At 36.3% G+C, this 27,196-nt stretch overlaps 1 protein-coding gene across 1 annotated transcript in view; it reads left to right on the forward strand.

Annotated features, from left to right (window-relative positions):
• The window catches only part of LOC121083149 (ABI family member 3 binding protein), a 163,873-nt gene that overhangs the window by 93,372 nt on the left and 43,305 nt on the right, over positions 1–27,196 (forward strand). Inside the window, exons 30-48 of the mRNA XM_040583185.1 lie at positions 722–796; positions 1,709–1,783; positions 2,648–2,722; positions 3,273–3,347; positions 4,605–4,670; positions 5,897–5,977; positions 10,762–10,830; positions 13,512–13,559; positions 14,049–14,123; positions 16,229–16,303; positions 18,759–18,833; positions 19,529–19,603; positions 20,878–20,952; positions 21,663–21,737; positions 23,242–23,316; positions 23,964–24,038; positions 24,516–24,590; positions 26,194–26,268; positions 26,764–26,838. Coding sequence (XP_040439119.1) covers positions 722–796; positions 1,709–1,783; positions 2,648–2,722; positions 3,273–3,347; positions 4,605–4,670; positions 5,897–5,977; positions 10,762–10,830; positions 13,512–13,559; positions 14,049–14,123; positions 16,229–16,303; positions 18,759–18,833; positions 19,529–19,603; positions 20,878–20,952; positions 21,663–21,737; positions 23,242–23,316; positions 23,964–24,038; positions 24,516–24,590; positions 26,194–26,268; positions 26,764–26,838 — 1,389 coding nt within the window. The remainder of the gene's footprint in view (positions 1–721; positions 797–1,708; positions 1,784–2,647; positions 2,723–3,272; positions 3,348–4,604; positions 4,671–5,896; positions 5,978–10,761; positions 10,831–13,511; positions 13,560–14,048; positions 14,124–16,228; positions 16,304–18,758; positions 18,834–19,528; positions 19,604–20,877; positions 20,953–21,662; positions 21,738–23,241; positions 23,317–23,963; positions 24,039–24,515; positions 24,591–26,193; positions 26,269–26,763; positions 26,839–27,196) is intronic.

The following is a 27,196-nucleotide window of genomic DNA, read 5'->3' on the forward strand; positions in this document are numbered from 1 at the left end:
AGCATTTTTTTAACTTATATTATCATTTCTGCTTGGAACTTTTCTTACCGAGGATCATAGCTGTTGAAGATTAAATTTGTATTCATATCAGAGGTATGAATATGCAAGAGATGAGAAGGAAAATGATCCTAAATCTGCCAGTCAATATTTCAACAGTATTTTTTTGAATTTTCTGCCTCATCTTCAGGCTCTTCAGTATGTCACAATGATTGTGTTAACTTATGTCAGTTATATAAACTATCAAAATTTAATTTAAATTGCAAACTGCATGATGTGTAGTATATTAAAACCTATAACTCAAAATACTGTCATCTGTAAAACCGAAACAAGCAAAGTGTTGGCAGTAGTAATACCTCTTTGCAGAAATTCATATTAGCATACGTTTTAAGTATGTAGGTCTCTTACTACAGGTGCAGGTGAAGTGAAAGGCACAGGGGGTTTGATGCTGCATGTGCGCAGAACAATTGAATGCTGTTGATAAGTCTGCTTTTAGGGGGACCACAGGTTCTGCCAGGGTGTCTCAGGCATGTGTGACTTGTTCAAAACTGTGAGGTTTTGTTCATTTCAAGTTGGAAATCTCGTGATGTTGTATTATAGTGATATTGGCATCTTGCAAAGCAGTATAAAGCAATCTTAATTTTTCTGATATCCACGCACCCCCAACCCCCATTTCTGCACCAATATGAATCTCTCTCTCAGGGTTATTTACGTTTTTCTGCAGTTACAAGTTCAGCTGACCTGGAAAAATCTATGCCTCCACTTTCCAGAACACCTCATGTGCTAACAACAACTATGGGTAACAGCAATGCATTGGTTTTTCAGCTAAACCACTTTAGGTGTTTTGAAAGCAATTTTGGAAATGCTTTTCATCCCAGATACTTTGTTCATCTGCCATACGTGTCTTCTGCTTGAGTCATGATTGTCAGCATAGGCAGACAAAGTACCCTTTTTTTACATGGCAGTTTGTGCTTACTACTGAGAAACTCACCTGAGCATGTTTCTATTCTTACGTTTGTCTCTCAAAAAGCTACTAGGGCTATTTGGAGGTATAAAATGAGGTAGTCTTAGTTTAATAATAATAGTAATAACAATAATGCATAAAGCTTAATAAGAGTCTTAAAATTGCTTGGTTTTTTTCTTTCAAGCTTAACTGTTCTGCTCTCAGAGGGATACAGACATTTATATAGTCTATATTGTTTATACCAGCATAGGAATCTTTTTCTTATTTCTTGCTGTTCAGTGATATTTTTTTTAATTTATTTTAACCTTGTTTTATATGTGTGCATATTTAAGAACTAAGAGAGTCTTTCTTACAGAAATATGCTTGCAGTATTTTTTAGGGGTTTTAGATTATATTTTTTCTCCTTTTTTGGAGTGCTTTATGCTCATAACCATGGTGTTAGAAGTTCTTTTATCTTTTTATTTTCGGGGTTGCTTCAAACTACATAGACCGTGCTATCTAAAGTAATAATAGCTTTTGCTGGCCGACACTTTAGTTTTAGTTGTCATTTTAAGCACTGGCTTCATCTCCCACTCTAAACCAGCACTGCTCCGTTGTCAAGGTAAGGCATGCTTATTGTGGGTAGACCTCTGCATTGCAAATTAGGTATGTTATAACCTATAACATTTTTTTCTTTGTTCTTATAAAACCAAAAAAGTTATGTGTAGAATTAATAATTATAGATACTATGACTTCTTTTCTCTGTAGATTTCAGTGGTATTCAGCCTGTTCTTTCAAGCCCTGTGACACCTAGTAAGCCTGAAATAGCAGATGCTGTACCAGGTACAATAATCTAGGTAGATCTTAATTCAGGAGCCTAAACCACACTCTAAAACTCACTGAAATGTGTACACTGTTAATCTTTGCTTTCTGTGCACATTTGGATTAGAGCCTAACACCTGAATTTTGAACTTAGATTGCTGTTAATGGTTGAAATTGGTGCTTTCTCACACTTCCACTGCATATGGCAACTCATAGTCAGGTGACTCTCCTTCAGTATTTTGAAAAGTGTGCCACACAGATAATGGAGAAAACAGTATTTATTGTCAAGTAGTGCTGTTGAAAACACCGTGATGTATGCTGAAAGCTGCTTTCTGCTGCTGTAGCTTTGTTTAATATATTAAGGGGAGTGTATCCTTAACAGCATGAAATTGGTTAACAGTTATAGACACTCAGCGCTTTTGGACTAAAGCTGTAGCTGGATCAGTTGTCAGCTTTCTACTCCAAATTTCTTATGGTTTTAATGTCTGACTATTTGGTTGTTCAACATGACCTCTTCGTTAAATCCCTACATTTTACACCATACCTTCTCCCTTAAGTAGTGGATCAAAACTCAAAATTTTCAAATGCTCAACTTAAAATCTTACCTCACAGTCGTTGAGATCCAGACCAGTTGCAGTGAAGGCAGGAGAAAATGAACACTGAGAATTTCTGCCCATTACAAACACCATGATTTATAGTCACTGAAGCTCTGTGCAGTTCAAAAGATTGAATTTCTGTCTAATGCATACTGAACTGATAAGTGTCCAAGCATTAGTGAAGTATTTGTTGTTCTTGTAAAAACAAATTTGGTTTTGCTTATGAAGGAAGAGTTTCTTCCATTAGGTCCTTGCTCTCTTATGACTGTGTCACCATTCCTTCCAACAGCAAGAAGTGAATCCATTGTGGAATCTTTTACAACTAAAACTACTCGTCCTTTTCAATGGCCAAGGGTAACATTAGGTAATGTTGTTTTCAACCAGTGAAAAACTCTGTGTTTGTTTTGAGCTCTTCATCACATATCAATTCATTTCTTCTAGCATATCATTTCACATGCATAATCATTTTTTTTCCTGGTTATAGAGTCTTGTTATTCCATTGTCATTAGACTGATTCTTCTTGATATATCTCTGTATGAGAACATAGTTCAGAATGGTTTTACTGTCCTCAGAGAAGTAAAACTTGCCACCTGCATGAAAAACACCATCATCCTTTTGTTAGTGTTCTGTCTCTCTCTTTTACTCTCATGAACACGCATGTGCTGTCTTACTCTCTGATATGAAGAGCTTTCTTACTGGACGTTTTAATTGGTTTGGAGACATAAAATCTATTTCTGATCAATGCACAGCATTTCAATATAATCACCATTCCACACTTCAAACTGATTTCACCAGATAGCTTTGGCATTTCATACTAAGTTGTCTTTTCTTCATTATAAATTTGTGACATCGCTGATTGTTGTGGGAAACCCTTGTTAAGCTTTTTTGATTGCAAACTGAGCTCTTTCTTTCAGCTCCAAAAGAAATTCCAATTATTCCTTCTAAACTGAAACCGTCTGCTACCCCAGAAGTACAGCATGCGAAACCGGGTAATTGTGCACACCATTTTTATAAGCTGGTATGCAGAGAGAGATGTTCACTAAAAGCAAAACTTGCTAAAGAGGACAGGAGCTATGCAATACATAAGTGTCTTGACTAACTCATCGTTCTAAAATCGGACATTTGATGTTGCCTAACAAAAGGAATAAGAGTTAAGCACATCAGTTTCATGCGTTTGGGTCCAGTGATAAAAATATAAACTAGTTCTGTAACCTTTTTGAAGGACTGGAAAGGAAAAAAAACTTCTTCTAGATGGCACAGGTTTGGTTTTTTTCTATCACCTACATAAACAATATATATGATTATTATTTCTATAATTTCCTTTGCCAGTCCCCATCTCCCACTTTCACACAAATGTACTACGGCAAAGGTGGCATCTTTGCTAGCCACAATAGTTTGTTGATTCAAAGTAAATTGCTACTTGTGTGATCAGTAAGTCTTCCTGCAGGGAGCTCAATGGAAAGGATTGCCATTTTAGTCTAAGTAGGAGAGCTTTCTCAAGGTACAAGGGGAAACTTTCATATGCATGTGAAATTCATTCTTTGAGCATGGGAGCATTATCATCATGTCGTGTCTTTTTTTGTTTTCTGCTTTTTTGATCAAAAAATAGATGTCTGAACTCGTTTTCTTCTGATTTTGGATTAAGGGAGATGTATTTGTCTCCTTTAGTGATTTGGGTACTGGACCAATAAATATTACGGTGTGCATTACTAGAGCACTAAAATGTTTCTGTTCTCGTATCTTATAAACAGGCAGGTCAGTAAAATACAGGAGTTGCCTTTGATGTCTTACAATTGACTACAGGCTCTGATTTAAGATTTTCAGCAACATTTTTAGGCATTTCCCCTTCAGTATAGATGCTCTGGTATTTGTTATGGACAGCAATCTTTTCTTCAGTCAGAGCCTTCATCTGTCCTTTCTCACTATTCCCCCGTAACAAAAGAAATGTAGCTGTGGATTGAATCAAATAATGGATTTAAAATGTCCTGAGAATATAAATATGGGGAAGGAGCCTTAGAAGCAAACTTCCACACATAGCCATGAGGATACAGGCTGTAGTTCTATAGGAAACAAAACTTAAAGGAGTATAGGGTGTTATACATAAGAGTAGGACTTAGCTGCATGCTTACCTAGTCTATTTAAAATCAAACAGACCAACCTCCTGAACTATTGGAATGATACACTTTTGGCTTACTGCTGATACATCTACTGATCTATTCAATTACACCTGAATTTTTCTCTTCTAGCCCCTAAACCACCAGTTCTGGAGCCTAAAACTTCTCAGACTGTTGAACAACCAAAAGCAACGCTAGGTAATACATGTTTCTGTAGCTGTTGGTCATTCCTCTGCAGTCCAAGCAGCAGTTTGTACTCTGCTACTTTATCTCATAGCTTTTACTGTATTTAATCCATTTCTCTGAGACAGGAAAAAAGTTAGGAAATAAGCATTCAGAAACAGGTTTTTCTAAACTTGGGAGAAAAAGCAACTTGAGTTTTTTTCATACAGCTTTACTGTTTCTATAGTGTAGTAAAATTTTGGGGATCAGAATTGTCTTCCGTTTTGTTGGGAGTTTTTCTACAGCAGCACCTTTACATGTACAAAATCATCAGAAAGCCACTGGAAATAAAATTGAAAGACCAAGTGCAAGGTTGGTATTTTGAATGTTAGTCCTAATTAACTCTCAGTGAAGGATTCCTGTGGCACAAGGTGAATGTGTTAATTCTACTGTTCTTTTTTGAATCCTTCTGAATGTCACTTCGGCTTGAAAAACACCTTCGGTCATTTCATATGTCTGATTCTGCTCTGTTCTTTTGGTAAATGTCATTTGCTCTTCCACTGTATCTATTGTTATGAAACTTTTTCGTAGAAAGCAGTTTCATAGCAGTGCTTTATAAACATGAACAAAATTACTGACTATACTACCTGAAACTTGCTTTCAGATTGTCAAATTAACAGTCATATTTAGCTAATTACAGTTTCAACCCATGCGCATTTGTAGGGAAGAAAGTTTCTAGGATGGTTGCTCTTAATTTTTACCATTTAGATGATGCTACTTCTTTTTTATTAACAGAATTCAGTGACTACAGATATGAAGCAGTTCCCTTTTTTATTATTTATTCCTTTACAGCATTGAATTTCTTTACAGTGTTGAAAATTGAGGACGTCTTTGCATATTTGGTCTACATATGTCTATTGATAGTTTAAAATCAACCTGCATTTCAAAAGAATTAACAGAATTATTATTTTTCCACTTGCAAAAATTAATTTTCTGACTTAATGAGAGGAACATTTTGATGTGATTGTAAGCTACAATTACATATTTTAAATCTAATTACTGACTTTTCCAGGGAAGAACAAGCAGAGATTTTGCTGGGCTAGTGATGTCAAGATTTTTGACAAGGCTTCTTAGCAAATCTGATTTTGCCATTTGCGTTTGTTCCCAGTAGCCATTTGTTGCTTCATTTTGGTCTTGAAGAATGTGATTTTTATGTGATACAGTAGAAAAGATAACCTTATAATCCAGTATATTTCTTTCAGCTCCTAAAGAAGCAAAACTCATACCTTCTGCATCTAAACCTAGACCAGCTGCCAGACCCAAAAAGCCACGAACTAAACCTGGTAACTAACTTCCACAGCAAACATATTTTTTAACATATCACTTAAGTACTATATGTTAGTTTAAATGTATTCTATGTGAAGCTCAGCATTCATTATCAGAAAAATGGACACTGAGGGGAGCTGTGCTCTATGAGAAATAATTGAACCAAAAGAATTTGAAGCAAAGCAAAAAAACTTAATTTTTATATCCCAAACCAACAAGTTGCATGGCCTGGCATTGAAGCATTTTTTTCCTGCTTTTCATTTCAAAATAACAAGTTTTCCAACCTAGTTCCGCGCAGGGTCCAGAAAATGCAAATTCTCCAGCTTTGCTGATGGTTATAGCATCGTGCCTAGAACCATAGGGTTTGTGTTGATTCAATGATCATTAATGCATATGTAGACTTACCTGAAACAGGAAATGAGTGAAATTCTGCTCTGGATTGTAGTGAAGGCCTATTTTATGATGGCAAAGGAAATTGCACCTTCACACCAGGGTTAGATTTAGTCTATGATATATGTCAAAATAAAAGGTAAGTGGCATTTTCTGGACCCGAAGAATAAGGGAATATAGTTACAAAGTTATTACTGGTGTTACATGGTTTATAATGAAGTTAGAAAGCTTAAAATTGCATAATTGTACATTTTAAGAATATATTACTTAATCTTGGAAGAGATCAGGCAATATTATTAAATTCTTTCCAGATTATCTGGATTATTTTTTTGCTCATAAAAATAATTGCTGTCTGAGACTAAATAACTCCTTGTGAAAGTTGTTAATTAAATTATAATTATGACTTGGAATTTTCTCAAAAGAGTGCGCATAATTAGTCTTTCATGGTGATTACAGCTCCTACAATATTTTTAGTGTAGGTTATCCAGTATTTTATTACTAGAATTATCACATTTCTCTCTGCTGTAGATGCCGGTGTCTGAATACAGATCTGAATCCTGCATGGTTTTTGTTTGTGGTTGGTTTTCGGGGGGGGGTTTAAACAGCAGATATAAAACCAACTCATTTGGAAACTTACATAAAATTCTTTTACACCCTTGGACTGTCAAGATAAACACTATATTGATGTTATAGCTATATAACAGGGTTTTATATAACTACAAAGAAAACTACAAGATTCCGTATGTGTGTGCGTGCCTCTTGTTTGTCCTCCCCCTGTTAGTGTTTTCACTGATCCATCAGATGGAATCCTAAGAAACTTTTTTTAATCATAATTAAGCTTGTAATGATCTTCCTGTAAGTAGGTGTTTGTGAATTTGGCATTTGTTCTGATGGGACAAATGGTGATATTCTTGCTCAGGAATTATTATGTGAGGCACAAACTATACAGTGCATGGGAATAACCTGGCTTTTAGGTAGGTGGCAAGTTGGCCAAAGAGCAGGATCTCCTCTGTATTCCAGCGTCATCTGGAAATTCAGCTTAAATGAGAAACTTGTGTCGTGACAGTGATTGTCACCTTTCCTTAACAACGAATCAAAATAATGAGGAATATGTGCCGCGTTCATACTGGATCACTGACTTACTAATGACCCACTTTGGGTCAAACAGAATACCTGGAAGTTTAATCTGACTCTCATTGTTAGTAAGACTTCTGTACTGTTTCTGGTAAAGTATTTCTCTTTTTGGAGTGGAGAATAAACTTAATTTTAAAAACTCCCAAAGTTATAAACAGTTTTCAGTGTTTCCAACCAACCAACTGTACATTCAAGTGAAAGTTTGCAGCTTCATTCTTTTTCTTGATATTAGGTATTTTATTCTGTTGCCTGCATGAAAAAAAAGGTTCTTGCTGCCAGTGTGATCATGTCCAGCCATTGCACTCACTTGTACTGTTGTTAGCATTCTCTAAACATAAGAAGTTTCCTTTTTTCAGGAAAGGAAATGCTAATGAATTTTCTACTGTGCATCCAACGGCACTGCAACATTTTCTTTCCAGAAAAGTGTAAGACCAGCTCTTTATAACAAAACTCTGTTAAGCCCCTGTAGATGCATTATAAATTTGCACTCTTGTGCCTCTAGTACAGAATGCTAGTTCTTACTATTTGTAGATTTCCATAATCTCAGTACAGTACCGAAGTTAAGATAGCATAGTGTTAGATTGGTGCATACGTGTAGTTGTTCCTTTTACAGTCTTATCTCCGTTACCAGGACTGTGAGGGTCGTGGAAGCACTTCTAAACATGCATCTACTGAAGCACAGTGTACCAAGGACCGTGCCTTCTCGGCCCGTGGAAACTGCCCGATAACTTGGTGCATGGCTCTATTTTCTGTCCTTCACAGCCTCAGCTTACCTGGTTGCTCAGTGCCTACAACCTAATCATCTGATAAATTGTTAAATAATATTGAGAGTAACTTTTGTATCAGTCCTCCTATACTGTCTGGGAGTTTTATTTAGATGCTATGTTTTCACAAAGGTCAGAGGAAATGAAAGGCGTTTTATTTCCTCCCAATCTTATTCTCCTCTTATCATCCCAAGAAATTCATCTCCCAGCTCTACCTTTTTGTCTAGAAAATCTACATCAAATGTGAATTATACATCTATTAATGAGCTTCTTTTAAATAACCTGAAAATAAACCATTACCAGAGACTTTCAGGATTGGGAGGAGGATGACATTGTTTAATTTTGTTTGAAAAAAACCAAAGAAATTAAAAATAAAAGACAGATTGGAGTGATTCAAGATTCATCAGAAAAACAGGCTACAATGTATATATGGTCCCAGGTTGGTTCTGGAAGAATGTGCAGAGTACCTAACGTGTAGGTTAGTATGCCTGTTACTGGGTTTCCCTCTCTGGGTTTAGAGCAGAGTGTAGTGCTGAGGATGGGTACGTTGTGCAGTACTCGCTGCTGCCAAGTGTAAAAAAAGTCTCCAGTTGTTAGATAGGTAAGAATTCCCTGCTGATCTTTGTCAGGACAGAGCAGCACTTCCAGATGTGACACTTCAGAGAACTTGGCAAAGAACAGAGATCAGACTAGTGAAGGATTTTTCCATAGTTGCTTATGTGTATTCTCATTGTTCACCTTTTGACCCCAGCTAGTACCAGAGCCCTGGGAGCAGGGACTGATGGCACTGGTTGGGTTGGATTTGAGCTTTTTTTCTTTTTAAAAAGAACAGGGCTGTCACTTCATGTGAGCCACTTCATGCATTACCATTTTAAATGACTTGGCTTTAAAGGGAACTGTCCAGATGAGAGATTTACCTACTCAGCAACTGTTAGTTTAAAGATCTGATTCCCAGACAACATAGGAAAACTTAATCGTTGCTCGTTGTCAGATTTTTTTTCCAACTTTTCAGTTCCCAATAAAGCTGCTTCTTCAAAACCTGAAGCCTTTTTGCATCCAGAATAGCCTATGACAGTGCTGGGTAATTGCTATGTCCTTTCACAAAATCACCAAAGAGATGAGGTTGGGAGGGACCTCTGGAGCTCAACTGGTCCAGCCCCCTGCTCCAGCAGGGCCACCTAGAGCCCTGCCCAGACTGTCCCTTCGGTATCTGCAGGGACTGGGACTCCACAACCTCTCTGGGCAACCAGTTTACTTAATTGCCTGAATTATTTATCCTGAACACATTTTGGAGTATTTTGTTTTCTTAGAGTAGTTGCAATAGTGTCAAATACGTCAATCATTAACTATAGCAAATGCCAGTAAATAAATGAGGGAAGATTTAAAATTTGCATGAGATACATCAGTTTCTTTATTCAGTCTTTCAAACTTAAACACGATCCCCCCCAAATCTAATTCCCTCATCATAAACATTCATGCAAGGAAATAGAGACTTTTAAATTAATAAAGTGATTTTGTATCTAAACTGGCAGAGTTTTGGGTCTCAGATTTTATTTCATTTAAAAGTACTATGGTAAATTCCTCAAAATCAGTGTACTTGTGAGTCTTAAAATGTTTGTGAATTTCAACATGACAATTTGTCAGTATGTCCAAAAGTAAAGTCTGAGGCACACTGTACAATATTAGTCAATCGTTTTTTCTTTCCTGATTAAAATCTATATCACGATAAAGAGAGAGACAGCACCAGGAAGTATAGGTAATAAACCACAGGCTGACAAGAGTCAAAGCAGAGTAAACAAGCGAAGTAAAGTCTGAAGGTTTGGATAAGCATGTTGCTTACTTAATGATTGGAGATGTATTTAAGATTGAAAATGGAAGTTGTAAAGTCATGCTAATACTAAAGAGTTCTACCAACTTTGTCTTCAAAGGTGTTTATATTTTCCAGAGTCTTTGGAGTTCTTTCAAACTTAATTACTCTAGATAGAGGTGGGAAGCTTTTTAACTCTATTATCTAATGTGCTGTAACACTAGATAACATACTGGGATCTTCAGCCTTACTTTCTTTGAGTTTGCAGTTATTTACACCTAAAATCTTTTACATCTAACTTTTGCATCACTGTGGAAGAAACTCGGAAAAATTAATAGAAAGATTTACTGAAGAAAACAGGTTTCTCTGGAGTTGTCTTTTTTTCAGTGGTCTACAGCCATAAAGAGGAAAAAAAAACCTGTCAGGAAAACAGGAAGGTGAAGACTGAGCACACTCCTCTGCCAGCTACAGTGTTCCTGTAGCATAAATGCACCTTTTATTTTCAAAGAGCAGCAGAAGCCACACAGGGTAGTTGCTGTTGCTTAAGAGTATTCAATACAATTATTACTTACTCAGTGTTTCCATTTGAATAGTAGAGAGGCTGTGGGTTTCAACTGGGAAGCAAGAGCAGCCTAGTAATACCAGAAGTTGAGAAACAGAGACAGATACACCTGTATTTCTTTCAAGAAAATTCTCTTTATTCCAGCAGCAGCCATTCCGGTGTCAGTCACTACTAGGACTCCCTACACGTACGAACATCCAAAGACTGCGGAGGGTAATGATTACAAACCACCTTCAGTCATTCTTCTTTCTGCTGATCTGATAGCATGTGCAGTTGAGAACACTGTTTCCTCCAGGCTTCTTGCTTATTCATCTGTGGTCCAAACCCAGCAAATGGAAATACAGTCTTGGTGCTTTGTTATTGCTCCATGTTCCTAGCATGGAGATAGTATCTTCTAAAAGGCAGTATACCACTTCAAAGCTATCTGATTAGAAACTTCAGTTATATTAGAAGAAAGAATAAGAATAATAAGAATTATTGCAATAATAGCTATAAAACTAAAGATAAATAATCTAAAAATCACATTTAAAACTACAAACTGCTGAACCATTTCTGCAGAAGGGGGAGTTCTTTGGTGCACATAACCAAGTATTGCTTGATAATTTCTCAAATTTGTGGAAAATATTGGATCTTTTCAATTATTCCATGAAAACTTGTGTTCAGTTTAAGAAAGGAAAAACTATTCTAGTATTAGTGAGGAGGAAAGTTTGTATAAACTAGTTAGCTTTTTTGGTATGGGAATGTATGTTTAGTGATGTGTTTAATAGGTATGTTATAACTGTATACTAAAACCAAAGGTGTCCTTTGCAGTAAGCCTTGAAATGTTACATCTAATTCAAAGAAAGATTTGAGTCACTGTTTGCATTTACTGTGTGGATTGTATTCTGAGAAGCACCTCAAGATGTTTTCAGAGGTATAGCTTTACTCTAAAACCTGGATGAAGTCAGCTGCTTTACTGGATGAGGATGGCTTTAAGTCTGTGGTTAAATTATTTTACTAAATAGAGTAAGTTTGTTCTGGTTAATAAGCAACAAATCACTTAGATTCACTGTTTCCAACTGCACCAAGTCCTGCTTCATAAAGTACTCTCAAAATTCTTCTAATTACCTTGATTTGTCAAGATCAACATTGGGTAACAGTGTTTACTTAGCATTATTTCTTAGCTCTCTCTTCTTTTGCTTTTGGCTAAACTCTTAGAAGCTAATTTTGCTGCAAAGGAACACCCAGCTCTTTGATTATCTCTTTCTTCAAAGGCTCTGTCTGCTTGTTTTGTCCATACCAAATAATACCTCATGCATAAACCCACAGCACCATTTTTCCCTCTCTATTCATTGATACAAACTGAAGATCATTTCCTAGACTTCATTTCTTCATTGCTGAATGCGAATGTGATTCTTCTGTGGGACACCATTTACTTTCAGTTTAAATACTGGTTTTTACAAACCAAGTTTTTTTGGTATCCAAAATCAGAGCCCACACGCTTGAAGCCCAAATCATGTGCTAAGACTGAAACACAAGTGAAATCTGATAGAGTACTTCTTTTGAAATTGTGTACTTGGAGGCTTGCTTTTAGTGTGGGAAGTAAAAATGTGAACATCTTCAACTTTTTTTTCCTGGAGGAGGGGAGAAGGAAGTCATGCATCATTCTGGGGTAATATTTATAGAAAGAGAAATGAAATTGCTTCAGAAAACAATTTGCAGACCAAACAATTTTATTCTGAATATTTGAAGTTTTCTAAGAACTCACTGATTTTTGAAGGCAACCTGAAAACAGAAATGTTTTGTAGAAAAAGATTTAAAATTTGAATTCTGAAGGTAATTGATTATTTAAATGGCAAAGTCATAGCACACCAGGGATATGTATTGAGCATAACTAGTTTAAGTTTTCTGTACAGTATTTGGCCGTTGTTGACAGAAAGAATTTAATTCTCGTCGTTTTGGCTTTTTTTCCTTATTTGCAACGATATTAATACCAGGCTGTATCATACTGTGAATGGTAATAGAAGTGTAAGAAATACTGTAGTATTAAAAGCATCAATTGCAAACAAATTTTTGTGGTTTTATTTATTGTAAATCCCATTTTTAAAATAGATGTGTAAGAGTGCTTGGGAGAGAAGTGAGTATGTATAGGTTATAGAAAAGATTCTGTCTTTAGGTGCATATGTCTGTATGTTATATATTATTTTAGTTCTTACTGCCTTGAGAAGGTAGTTTATTAATTAATATTAATTTAATGTCTTTTCTGTGCTGCCAGGAAATTTTTATAGACTCTACCATTTCATTATTTAGGATCATGATACGGGTTTTTTCCTCCATTTCCCCCCCCTAGTTTGGCATAGTTTGTGAGAAGGAAAAAAAGAATATGATGTGTTTGTTTTAAGATCCAAATTGTAAGGGGATGTAATGAGAAGAAACTAAAAGGCTTTCTCCAAATAAGCTTTTTTGGGGGTAATTATATAGCTGTACCAATAGCAGCCTTTTAGTCCTCTGCTTGACTGCTCACCTTAGAGGAAAAACCGACCTGTTTTGCCACGGTCAGCATGCCAATTTCAAGAAGCAGCAGTCTTCAGTATGGGGACATCTGACATTTTTGTATAATGGGTCCCTCGATGCCTGTGACTTAAGCTGTATGATCTCTTCCCTTGCTTATTCTAGGGTTTACTGACTTCTTTTAACATATTTTTGCTTCCATTGCCACCGAATTTGTGCAATTGTATTTTTCTTATTGAACCTGAAGTTTAATTGTCCATGATTTTAAAAAGTAAAAGTTAGTTTGAAGATCCCTGTTACTGTGGTGTAGTGTTAGCACCTGCTTTTATACTTAACCAGTGGAGTAATTTTAAGTTTTCTGGAGTACGTTCCATACTTACCTTGTCACACTGTTTCTGTTGCAGTCTTGGAACCTATTACACTTAGAAATGAACCATCAAGGTCAACGATAGGTAATGATATTTCCGTGGCAAACTGTCATGTTTGCTTTTTTTTTTTCATCACAGAAAGCATCACTGAAATTAATCGCCTTATGCCTTAGGATTGTTTCATTAAACTTCATTTTTCTTCTAGGTATTTCTCTTGCTTGGTGTTCCTGACAGTTGGGTGTATTGCTCCCTTCACAGTTGGAATGTCTCCTTTTTAAGAAAATTATGCTGGCAGCTCTGAATCACCTTTCTCATAATTATGCTTGTCTGCGCTTGTCCCAGCTTTTTATTTTATAAAATAAAACCTGAGCTTCAAAAATTACTAAAACTCCACATTCTTGCTTAGATTGTTGTAAACACACGGAGAATATTACCTGGCTTTCTTTCCTACTTCCTATAAAAATACTTTTTTTCTCTGTTGCAGGTTTGAGGTTTCTTTGTGTGTTCAGTTTGATATCAGATACTAATTGCTGTGCAATTTAACCAACTTATTACCCACATTTTCTCTTCCAGCTCCAAAGGAAACTCAGCGTGTTCCTTCTAAACTTAAAACTTCATCCAAACCTCATATCTCACAGGCCAAAGATGGTAAACTGCTTTGTGTGATTATTTCTAATATAGTTTATATTGCATTGAAATGTGTTTCTGAGCAGCTGTTTAGTTATCTGAGCCAGCTGAAACATAGTGCGGTTCTGTTCAGCTGTGTCTTCAGTGTGCAGTTTTCAGGAGTAGTAACATTTACTAGGTGTTCTTCATCATGCAAAAGAATAAATCTTTGCTACTTCGTGGCAGCAGGATGAGAATATTGTTGTTAAACTCAGATTACAGTGGTAACTAAAGCAAATAGGTGGGAATCAAAATACCTATTATGGTTACTTACGTACAAAGAATTGTTTGTACCACCTTGCTTTGCATTGTTAGAATAAATATGTTTCCTTTTAAGTTGCAATTACTCAATTTCATTACACTATTATTTTCTGCATTAATTAGTAAATTACTAAGTGCATAGTTAGTATTTTTTTAATAAATATTAATATTTATTAGCATTAATGATAATTTATGCTGTATTCCAAAACACTGGATTTTATACTGTCATTCAATGTGAGTGCAGTTGAATTCAGTGATGGGCAGAAAAAATTACTCTCTGTCCTTTGCTATCAAGTGGGTAATATCAACAGAAAATTACAAGGGTATCAAATATCAACTTATGTTACCTTTTGGTAATTGTGAAAAGAATTATGGTAATCACTTTACTGAAGATCTTTATAAATTGCAGACATAAAACAGTATTTTTGAAATCTGATGTTATCAGCTATTATTTCCTCATGTAGGAAACAGTCAAAATCCTTGTTCTCTCACAATTTTTTAACCATGGCAGCTAGTCATAAAACATGGTTTCCAAACTAGAACTTAAAATGCAGCAACTAAAATGGTAGGGTAGTCTGGCCTTCTCAAAAAATAGTTTTGTCATACAAATGTTACAGGTTTTTACTGTTCTGTGTGGGTTTTTTTATAAAAAGAATTACTGTTTCTTCAAGAATCTATAACATACAGAACTTTTTTTACAGTATCATCCACTTATGACTGTCTTAAAAAATGCAAAGAATTGTTGGTTGCCACCCATACGGAAGAATAGACAGAGAGGGATACCATTTCTGTTGTGCTTGTGTTTCTAATGTGAGAAATGCAAGAAAATAGCATCAATTTCACATCCTGATGCCCCTTAAAACACCTGATTGATTTCAGATCCGTGCCAGTTTAGAGCTGAAGTATATGATCATGCAATGCAGTACACCATAACACTCTTTAATAATACAGCATCCAGAAAACAAGCAAGTGGTTTCTGATTCCAGGCGTATATAAACTACATTTGAAATACACCACAAAGGGAAGAGATTTCTGTCCCTAAAAAGCCATTTGCTGAACAAGGGAGTGATACGTTTTTGGATGTCTCATTGAAGCCCATGGGAGAGCTAAGCTCACGCTGTTTCAGCTTACGCTGCTTTCTCAGAGACTCCATTTAATGTAACAGTTTTTGTATGAGGCAGCATACGTAGTACATAGTTCAAAATGCAGTTACTAGGCAAGGAATACTAATTGTAAGTGGAGTTATTCCCTTAAATTTTCATAACAGCTTTTATGTTTTGTTTCTGATATGGTCCTGGAGTGTGTAGCACTTAGAACTGATCAACTAAAACCAACAATGTTTTACTTACAGGGACCATCACGTTTAGCTTTTTTCTCAGTATACACTGAGCACCACAAGTATATCTACATTGTACTCTGCTGTCATATTCTTTTACTATTAAATTTAGTTCTTTTGTAAGTTTCTTTGTGATTTTACACTAACAGTTCATAATCATGTTGTTCATTTTTTCATGTGTGCTGTAAAGGGGATGGAAGCACCACATTCTGCCTTTGATTGTGTGTGTCTCTACTCAGTTTCTGTCATGTGCTGCTTCATCTTTTATACTAGTCCATCCATCCTGGCCTTGCTTTATGCCTTCCTGTTACAGAGGTTCTCCATCAGCGCTATTTCTTTGTGTACCAGACACTCATAGGTCTCCATTACTCATACAAGCTTTCTGTGTTTCCAGAAGGTCCCAAAGGCATGTTGTTTTTTATTACTACGCCTTCTGTCGGTCTCAGTCCTTGAAAGAATTTAATAGTTGCATTATTTTTTTTTATTTTAGTTCCAAAAGAAACACAGCAGGTTCCCTCCAAACCTAGAACATCGCCAAGCTCAGAGGTGCCACGAACCAGGCCTGGTAAGTACATTGTTTCTTTATCTTATCATACTGATATGTGTGTGTTACAAATTCTGCTGTGATCAGTGGAGCTTCATAGTTACATGCATCCCTTGGGTGTATATGTTGGAGCATCCCTTGAGGCATAAAATCCAATATCACATGGCATGACATGTGGAATTCATAAGCAATCTGGTAAGTTTAAAATCTCTATCTTCAGTTCTTTTTTACATTTTAAGTCATTTCAACAGTGGGCATTTTCTGTGCAGATGTCAGTGAAAATAGGTCTTTTCTGTGTGAATTTTCTTGGGGTTTGGGAATGTGAAGGTGAAAAGGAAGGCTGTCATTGCAAAGAGGAAGGGTTTTTTCCATATTTCTCAAATTGTGTACTTTTTTTTTTTCTTTACCAGGCATAATCATTCATTTATACTTTTCAGTTCACTTTTGCACAGTTGTTCAGAGATTAAGTTGTTCAGAGATTTAAGAATGTGTAATACCTTTTATAATGTTGTTTACACAGCTTAGTATAGAGCAGTATACCGCCCTGGGCTAAGTAAGGACAGAAGAAGAAAGTTATACAAGTCACACTAGCAATTCCTGAGGTACCGTGGTGGGTTGACCCCAGCTAGCAGCTGAGCACCAACTAACCACATGCTCATTCCATTCTGCAGTGGCATGAGGGAGAGACTCAGAAGAGCAAAAGAGAGGGAAAAAAACCCATAGTTTAAGATAGAAACAGTTTAACAAGTGAAGGATGAAAAGAGGGGGGAAAAACAAGTGATACTAAGGCAACCACACACCACATTCCACTAGCAGACAATGCCAGTCTGGAGCAGTGAGCCCTTTGAAAAGTTTTGTTGCTAAGCATGACATTATATGAGGAGGAATATCTCTTTGGTCAGTGTGGTTCAGCTGGCCTGGTTGTGTCCCCTCTTGCCTCAGCATCTTGCCCCACCCCCAGCCTACTTGCCTGGGCGCAGAGTGAAAACCGAAGTCCTTGATGCTGTAACAAGTACTGTTCAGCAGCAGCTAAAACATTGGTGTGTTATCAACACTGCCTTGGTCATGAATCAGAGTACCACAGGGGCTGCTATGAAGAAAATAAACTCCACCCCAGCCAGACCCAGTACAGGTATCCAGAGTATGTGCCGTATTAGATGGTGCTCCTGGAGAAATGGGCAGAAAGATGATAACAAAACTTCCTTTTCCCCCCACTATGTCTGCACCTATTGTTTGAATCCAAACCTTGTAATAATTTAGGAGAGTGTACAAAGCTGAAGGTGAAAACCACCCACAGTTTCTTTATGGCTTGTTGCAAAAGTTTTGGATTTATATTTGGGCTCTATTCTCTGTTAGAGCTATTGCCTTGAACTGGAGGCAACTTTGAGCAGCATAATACTGTGACGTATTTGAGCTTCAAGAGGTGACCATGTGTCATTGGCTGTAGCAGGGATGGTGTGATCATTGTGGAAGTAGTTATTGTAATGTTTTGGTTGTTCTTGGTAATACTTGGGTTTGCTTTTTATCATGCTAATGCAGTGCTGTAACCAATTACATTTAGAACTGAGAAACCAAAGTCAACAGTAGGTAATGATGCTTTCTTACTTCAATAGTCATGTTGTCTTTCCTCTTCAACACACGTCATTAGGAGTAGTCCTGCAGAAAATTGTCACCTTTCTTTGTATAATTTAATATCACCTTTAGTAATTTAACAGTCAAGATTCTCTGCCTCTTTTCTTACTTTCTACAAAACAGTTGAGGAGGATTCTTGTGCCTTTCAAGTTGTTATGCATGTAACATAGGGTAAATTCCTTTGGTATTTAATGGTAAGTGGCAGAGGGCAGATGAGAACAGAATCCTAACTTGGTGTTCTCACTCATACTGTAGAGGTGGCAGTGTTCTAGTTAGTCATATGGTCTGGGTGAGAAGAGCTGCATGCTGCAAGCTTTGTTTCTCTGTTTCCCTTCTCCTGCAGTTGTACTGAATGAAATTCAGTCCTTCACAGAGGTCTGAAAAATAATTCTGTTTCACTCCAACTTCAATTCCACTGTCAGAACAGAATCATTTCAGTGATCTTTGTGTCATATGATCCCTTGAGGCAGATCCATTTGACTGAGGCATTTTTATCATTTGAAGCTAGTATTGTGAATCATTCCAGTACAATGCCCACTACAGAGCAGTGGTGTGTATGTATTTTCAGCTACTTACTTTGGTTTCTTCTTTTTTTTATTTGTTTAAGTCCTCATTTTTAATAGAACCAGTAATTCTGCCACATGTTTAGTTGATGTTACGTCACAGAAGATTATTTCTTTTCTTTATAGCCTGATATTGTTCAAAAAAACCCTTCTCTTTTCCATCACTTCCACAGAATATCTTCAGTTCAAATCTTTTCTGTTTTTGTTGACTGTTACAGTGGTAGTAGACACTGATACCTTGGAAAATTTTAGTACAGTGTAACCCAGTTTCTTTCTTTCAGCTCCTAAAGATACACATCATGGGCCTTCCAAACCTAAAACATCACCCAGTCCACGTGTTCCTCCAACTAGAGCAAGTATGCCTATCAATACTTTGCCCTTTAGTGCATGAAAGTTTTATCAGTTTGAAAATTGCCAGAACTGATGAGTTCTTTGAAGGTACACTGATAATAGGCTGTGTTTACTGTCATGATCAAGTTTTGCTGTATAGCTGTCATGGAACAAGATAATCAGCTAGATATTTGTACATGTTGATAACTTGTATAATGGTAGGGACATGGGGGTTAACACTTATGTTGAGCCCTTGCTCATAGGAAAATCTGCATCTTATTTTCCACAGAATGTGACAGAGGTATTTTCTAGTTATTCATTTACAAGTGTAAAATTACAGTACTTCCCTGTTCTCAAAACTTTGGAAATAGTTCTCTCCATTTAAAAATTAGTGGTAAATTTCCACATTTCTTCCACTTTGACTGCTTTGCTGGAGATTTTTCATGCAGAGTTGATTTAAATGAGCAGCAGATTTTTTGAGTATGAAACGCTTCTGAAGTGTAACTAGGCAAACTGTTAGAACTACAGCAGTCTTTAGTCTCTGCACTAACATAATATTGATTACATTGATGGGAGATCTCTTTGTGATTATTTTCAAATGGAAGAAATACTTCCTAAAAAATTTCTTTGCAGCAAATGAATCTCCTGTCAGGAAAATCAAAAGACTGACATTGAAGCATCAGCCTCAATAACATGTTCAAAACTTTGCTCATCTTCACAGGTCCAAAAGAAAGTCGACGAGTCTCTTCCAAGCCCAGAGCATCACCAAGTCCAGCTGTACCCCACACAAAACCTGGTAAATACATTGTTGTCTTGTTGTGCTTGAGTATTCAGGCTTTCTTTTGGGTTGTCTTTCCTCAATGAATCAAGTGTTAATTAACATCTCTTCATATTACACACAGATTTTCTAATGTTCGTTACATACACATTTAAAGGAAGATAGAGCTGATTTTTATTTTTAATGGCTGAGTTTTGATGAGCTATATATGCTTTTCAGCCACATGAGAGCTGTCACTGATGAATAACCTGTATAGCAAGATAGACAACATACAAACATTGTAAGAATGTTCATGGAAGAAACTGCGTCTCTTCTGTCCCTATCAAAGGATGCTTGAAGAGAAACAAATCTGATGGCTTTAGTGTATGACTCTGAATATCTGTAACTCAAACAAATCTTTGTGTGCCCTGGTAATGGAATTTGAGCCTTAAAATTATACTTAAAAGGGTTTTATGTACTAGTGAGTTGCCAAACCTCTAATTCCTGATGGTTCTGAGAGCATCAGTTGAACCTTTCTTTTGAGTGAGTGCATATTCACTAATTCCACCAATAAATAGCTACAATAAAAAACCCAACCTGGTTTTAGTATCATTACAATTTGAAAAGAAATCAGGCATCTAAAAGAGAGTATTTTTAACCCTTTTGCTTTTACTTACCACTAATTCTGTGTACATACCTGTTTTTATGAAGTTTAGGCACCTACTATATTTACAGTTGAACAATAAAAGACAGCAACAAGTAAAGATGTTACCTTGGGCTGGTCATTATTGCTTTTTCCCTGCTGCATCTTGGACCAAAGATTATGTATCATTAGCCTGTTTTTCATGTCACCTGTCTGTGGTTTTGGTTCGTTTTCTTTTCTTCTTACTGAACTTAATTCTACTCTGTCCAGGTACTGAAAGATTCCTAGCTGTTCTGTTGTTTTCACAGAAAATTTCTTTCGCTCTCACACACATTGTAGTTCCTTTGACACTTGCAGGAGACAAGCATGCCATGGGTATTGCAGTTATAAGCTCTGAAATACAGATGGAAACGTGCAATCTAGCAGTCTGTGTTCCTTCAGGTTTTTTTCTTTCACTCCAGATTTTGCTTACTTGATCAATTTCCCACCCATGTTTTCCTTCATGTTTTTCTTATTCTTTAAATTCCTGTGTGTATCTGACACTCAGTTTTTCAGTGTCTCATGTAAGGGTCGTGTTTTTCTTTGCAAGCACAAGGCACGCAATGCCTGTGCAATAAATCTGTCTAATTTCTGAAGAGCATAAACTCTTAAAACAGGTCTTTTCTTTCAGCTCCTAAAGAACCACAGCGTACTCCCGTTAAACCTAAAGCAGCTCCCATCCCAGATGCTCCACACAGCAAGCCTGGTAAGTTATCTGGTCTTTTGTCAAGCTGCAGTTGATAATTGAGAAATGGCTTTCAGGGTGGGCAGTGGGGGGAGTTGTCAACCGTACATCTGCTGGTACCTGGGTGTCATTCCAGCTTAAGAGACCTCTGCAATGCTGCACTTAAGTCATGCCACTGAAGGGAACTGCAGCAGTTCAATATAATTTTTATACATATATATATTATGCAGATATTACCAGAAGAAGAAATAGTGGTGACCTTGTATGTTTAAATCAATAATAAAAAGTTGTTCACAGCTTGTATCTGAGCAACTCACTTCGGTTGTTTGCACCATGTTTTTGAAGCTTTTATGAGAGAAGCCTCCTAAAGCTGTTGCAGTACTTTTCCTTTATATATACATTTTCATCCAGATTAGGCTGACGATTCCCTTCAGTTTTATTTTGATTAGGAGACTCCTCATCATAAATCTGATTGACCTGTATAAGATAATCAGTGATTTCACTGAAAGGTTATTATTGTTGGGTTTTACGTATGTAGATCTTAAAACAAACAAAAAATTGAACTCTTTGTAACCAAATATTTCTGAGGGTAAACGCCCATTGCTGTTTTACAACATCCCTTTCCCGGCATATATAGTATAGTGCTGAAGGTTGGGGTGTTTTTAAGGGGGTGGGAGGGAAGGGAGAGTCCCTTCATTATTCTGTGCATTTATCCACATTTTTTCCAGCAGAAATCATTCCAACCTTCCATGAACCAGATACTACCATGATTCCTCATATTCCTGAAAGAACAAAGGCCACGTTGGGTAATCATGTGTATTTCATGAATAGTTACTCTATTTTCCATTCTTGTTAGAGAAGCTCTTCTTAGAGAGAGCTCATCACATGATATTAAAAACTAATAATGAAGTTTTGCTCTGTTCTAGATACTTGCTTGCCCTTTGATCTCAATAAGGGTAATAATGCATGAGCTGATTTACTTGTGAAGGTTCTTTTCTTCATCTTCTAGCCTTTCCAGTCAGGATGATGTAATTCCTTCAAATGTTACATATTTTCCAGTAAAAATGGACTTTACTTAATGAGCATGTAGTGATTCCTGTAATTTCTGCATCTGAGGTATGGATACTGACATCCTAAAATACTCTTCTGCTTCACTCCTCACGGTATGATTTTACAGAAGAAAATTGCAAGAAAATGAGAAGATAGGAACTGTGGCATAGCATAGGCCAAAACAGACCAGCTACGTGACCCTCCAAATCAAATACTAGTTCTTTAAAGCCATCTTCTCTGCTAACTACTAGTCATCCATGTTGGGAAAACTTGCTTAAATATATGAAACGTTAGCTGGAATTCTTTCTTCTTAACTTAAATGGTGGACCACATAAGGGCCAATGAATCCAAGCAGTATTGGGCAGCAGGAGTATTGTTTGAGGAATCTTCATTAATAATCAGTTCTTTGTCCCCCATTTCAGAGGCAGACATTGACCATGGTTTTCTGAGAGTGAAATGGTATCATTAATGAAGTATTAATAGCCATTTAATAAGCTTCAAATGATGGTTTTTTTTCTTTTGAGGAATAGGAAATGAAAAATACATTTAATCATGTTTCTATTTAAATATTCCCTGTATGCATTGATCCTTAGGTTAATTTGATATCTCTTTATGTAGCTCTATGAAGTTTGTGTGCCCTGTTGTACACATCTGGAGCTATCGGATGCAATATTCATATGCAGAAAATGGTTCTTCAGTGCAAGGGGCATGAAGAGTGCACAAACTAAGGCAGATATTTTGAGGACATCTTACATTGGTGTGGATCACAGACTAGCACGTGCTAAGATAGCCTTTTCCATAAATGATTCCTCCATGGCAAGAATTTGTAACTGAACATTATGAAGATAACAGTATTGACTAGTTCCCACATAAGAACAAAGAAGTTAATTTATAAATAGAGTCTGATATGGTGGAAGGTGAATGAAAAATAGATCCTGTCCTCAGATACTCATGTATGGCAGATGTGGAAGTTGTAGGCTACTAGTCTATTTTTGTCCTGTTACTTTTCTGTATGCTATTTGAGACTATATTCTTCACTGCTTCATCCAGAGCCACAAATTTATATATAATTTTTGGTAAGTCTGTCTGCGTCAGTGGCCATTTAACTTGTTTTCCTTTCATTGCAGGAAATCCAACTGATTGATTTTCACCTTTACCCTTACATAATTTGCCTTATTACAGATTAGATCATACTTCTGTACTATGAAAGCAGTGTGTTTTTTCAATTATTGTTCTGGGTGCTGTTTGTTTTGATTTCAGCTCCAACTGAAAAACAATTCATTCATACCAAACCAAAAACATCTGAAAAACCAAGAGTGCCACACACTAAACCTGGTAATGGAGTCATTATTTTCATTTTGTGTGTTTGTGTTTAATCATTCTTTCCCTTAGCCCCAGGTTTTGTGCTTTTTAACAGAATTATTCTTAGCTGGTTTTGTGCTGAAACATATGCATTCCACTTAAGTCAGTCAAAACAAACCAACATATGCCAAAACTACACTGAAAATAATAGTCGGATTTGTAGTATAGCATCAGAAAGGCTTTTCCTTCTTTCTGTTACATATGTAGTAATGTGGGTGTTGACAAATGTCGCTGGCTAGATAGACAGAGTTCTGTCTGAGTACTTCCTGATAATCTTCAGGAATGCTTCTCTTCTAAGTACTTTTTTTTAATCCATAAAATGTGACAGAAGTCTTTTGCAATGTGCTTGTACGGTTAGCAAGTCACGTTGTGTGCTATGCTGAAACAAAGTAGTCTTCAAAATAGTTATGCAGGGCTGTATCTCTTGCCATTTTTGTTATAGAAGGGATGTATAGGGTAAGTTAATTGAAATATAGTGGTATCTGTCAGTAGTTGATTTATAAGATAGTCTGCTACTCTGTAGTTTGGGGAATTCTGAAAGTTTTAGAAATAGTGCAAATGCTAGTTTGTTTCTATTACAGTTTAATATTCTAAGATTCTTCACATTTTCTCCTTAACAGCAATACATCAGACAACTCCACAACCAATTATTACAAAATCTTCTACTACCGTTGAGTATTCAAGGGCAACAATGGGTAAATAACTTTCCTTAAAGTTAAAATACAGGTATTTTTAATTTGTAAATGGAGAAATAGCTAGAGAACATGCTCCAGTGTGTTATTTCGTGTAACATCATTCCGCTACCCTTCATTTTGCTTACATATGTGCATGATTCTTAATACAGATGGGTCTGAGTTCTAGAAGTAAAGCAGAAATAGCCTCCAGCTCATGTCTGTTCGGAAGCCTATATTTATCAGATCTGCAACCAAATTCAGTGGTATAATTTTTCTTTTAGAGCAAGAATTTTAGTCACTAACTCAAATTACCCTACAGCTCAGCGCTAGGACTTTTCTGCATTTTGGATAATCATTTTGTTTCAGGTTCCAGAAAGCCATGGGATTGTTATTGTCTTTTTTTCAGGCATTTGAGTCATGCATTTTCTGTGGGCTGAATATGACATTGGATCATGACTCCAGAAGAATACAATAATAATCTTTTTCTGTTTCTTTCAGCTCCAAAAGAAAAAATGCTTATTCCTTTCAAACCCAAAACATCTGTCGGGCCAGACATACCACAGACCAAACCTGGTAATTTAAAGTTTGTAACTTTCAAACTGTTATTGTGGCACTGCCTTAGTTACACTTCCTGCTGTCATTCTGTACTGCAGTCATGGGACGTGCATATGTAGTCAGAAATTAGGATCGTTATTCAGCTCAGAGTGTGTTAATAAATTATATCAAGAAGAAAACCTGAGAAATGCATCTGTTTCCTTCCATGGAGAGCAGAAGTGAAGATGGTTGGGTTTTTAACAACTGTTTGTTGAATTTGTAGGTATAGCCATTAAAAATGTGAGGTATTAGATTAATTTTATTAAATATGTACTACTGTAGCCAGCTTCACTGAGCTCTTTTCTTTGAGGGATTGTGTTACCCTAATATATTTGCTTCAGTTTCTCAAGTACTTTTGAAAGTTGGGTTACAGAATCTCAGTCCAAGATAGTTAGATGCTAAAGATATAGATACATCTTCATACCAGTGATTTTTGCAGTACCTACAGTAGATTTACGGATGCAGAGTTATACTGAAGGATGATGATACTTGAGCTTTACCCTGGGTGTGAACTATTTCCTTAAAAATTACTAAGTAGGAAGGTTAGAGGAGAAAATATTGTTAGAGCAGGGGTGACAACATGGTTTTTAAAAAGAGCAGCTCCTCATCTTTCTTACTCTGATCTAATTGCCTTAGTTTTAGAAAATAAGTTAATGAATAGGTTTTATCATTTCCCCCGTTTTTTCCCTTAGACTTCTAGCCCGTTTTTATATAGCTGAAAAGAATTTAAGCAGAGACGCTAGTAATTCAAGAACTGTACATAGATATTACTGTGAAAATGAAACTGAACAGTCCAGGAAAAAGATTTATTTTCTAAAGGCCTTATTTTGAAAGGCTTTCTGTTAAGTAACCAAGTTAGATCCTAAGTCTTGGTTGAATAAGAGCTATTTCCAATCATGTCAGTTAACAAGTGCCATGCTTTGGTACCACTACAAAGTTAGTTTTAGGCAAAGAATTTCAGAGAACAGAATTTATAGGTTTATTCTTTTCCTTTTAGATTTTAAATAATTATAATGATATATATGCAAATAAGCTACTGTTAGGAAAGTTGTTAAAAAAATTTGATACTATTTAGCCACTGCCCTTCATGCTAGTAAGTAGGTTACTTCCCAGCTTCCATATTTTAACCCGATTTCTGTAAGACAAAGAGGCATGTAGTGTGTGCCTCTGACTGCCACTCTCTCCTTTTCATCCAGTAACTTAGATATCTTTCACTAAATTCAATCAAATTTGAGTGAGCGAAGAACATCTGAAAGATAACTACGTTACTACAAGCTTTTAACATTTTTTTAGGGAAGTGCAAATTAATACACCCAGTGTAAGAAAGACCAAGGACTGCCAGAACTGTACCTCTGGGGCATTTGTTCTGAGGTTGGTGGGGGCCCAGCAGAATAGTTGCATTGTCTGGCTGTCAGCGTGAAAACACATCCAGACTAATCAGAACACGTGTCTGTCTCCTGTTTGCTAAAATTGTCTTAGCAGATGTGTAGATGGGCTTGTAGGAAACAAAGGACACAGATCCTTAATGAAATCCAACGTCTTTAATTTCACTTCTGACAGAACAATGTTTTATTTCTTTTAGCTCCAAGGACAACACACCTGGGATCAATTAACCTTATAACAGTTCATGTTGTTGATGGGTCCAAAATGACTTTGGGTAATGAGAATATTATGTCAGTTTATTTTTCATAAAACTTTACTTTCTCTGCTTTTGCTATATGGCTACACTCACACTTTAATCAACAGAAATACCTCAATATATCTTTATGTCAGGTTCAATTGTTAGTCACTTTCCAATGCACATACAAAATGTTGCTGGTTTTAATTTTCCAGCCATTTCTTCTTTCATGCAATTCTTTCTAGAAATAAGTACTTTATGTACAGGGCTGAGGAGACATATTAAAAAGACATTACCTTATCATCTTTTTTTTCTTTTGTCTGACCTACTAATGATATATATCTTCCCAGTCCTTCCCAGTCGAGAGAAGTCTTTTACCTGTATAAAAGCATGATTTTGGGCCAGATTTCTAGCACCAGCTCTTTTTCTTTATGGTCTGCACAAAGACAGTTTGAATTTCGCTTCCACCTGTGGTATGTTACGTTTAAAAGGAAATAATTTGCATTTGATAAGCAATAATATTTTTACTTTCAGTTCCCAATGAAACGTACCATATTTCACCCAAGCCCAAAACTGCAGTACCAACTGAAATTCCACGGTTCCATACAGGTAATTACTAGGATTTTCTTAAGTTGTTGTTTTGAGAGTCTGTAGAGGTTAAGTAAAATCAGCACGGATTAAGGTTTAATGATCTATTCCTTATTACCTTTAAAACTATTTAAATTATATCACATGAATATTTATTTTTCCCCTTATCAAACGATTTTTGTTCATTGCTCTGAAAATCAAGGCTGAATCAGCATTGCCTCAAAGATTATATGAAGCTTTTAAACAGTATTATGCTGTGTATTGGATCCTCAGATTATAGTGTTGCAAACATAAATGTAACTGACTTCTACCTCTTGACTATAAAATACTAAATCTAAATCTGTAAAACGTTTCCCAAATGTAGATGTCAAAACTGAGT

This window comes from Falco naumanni, chromosome 2 (assembly GCF_017639655.2).
Source record: "Falco naumanni isolate bFalNau1 chromosome 2, bFalNau1.pat, whole genome shotgun sequence".
NCBI classification, from domain to species: Eukaryota; Metazoa; Chordata; class Aves; order Falconiformes; family Falconidae; genus Falco; species Falco naumanni.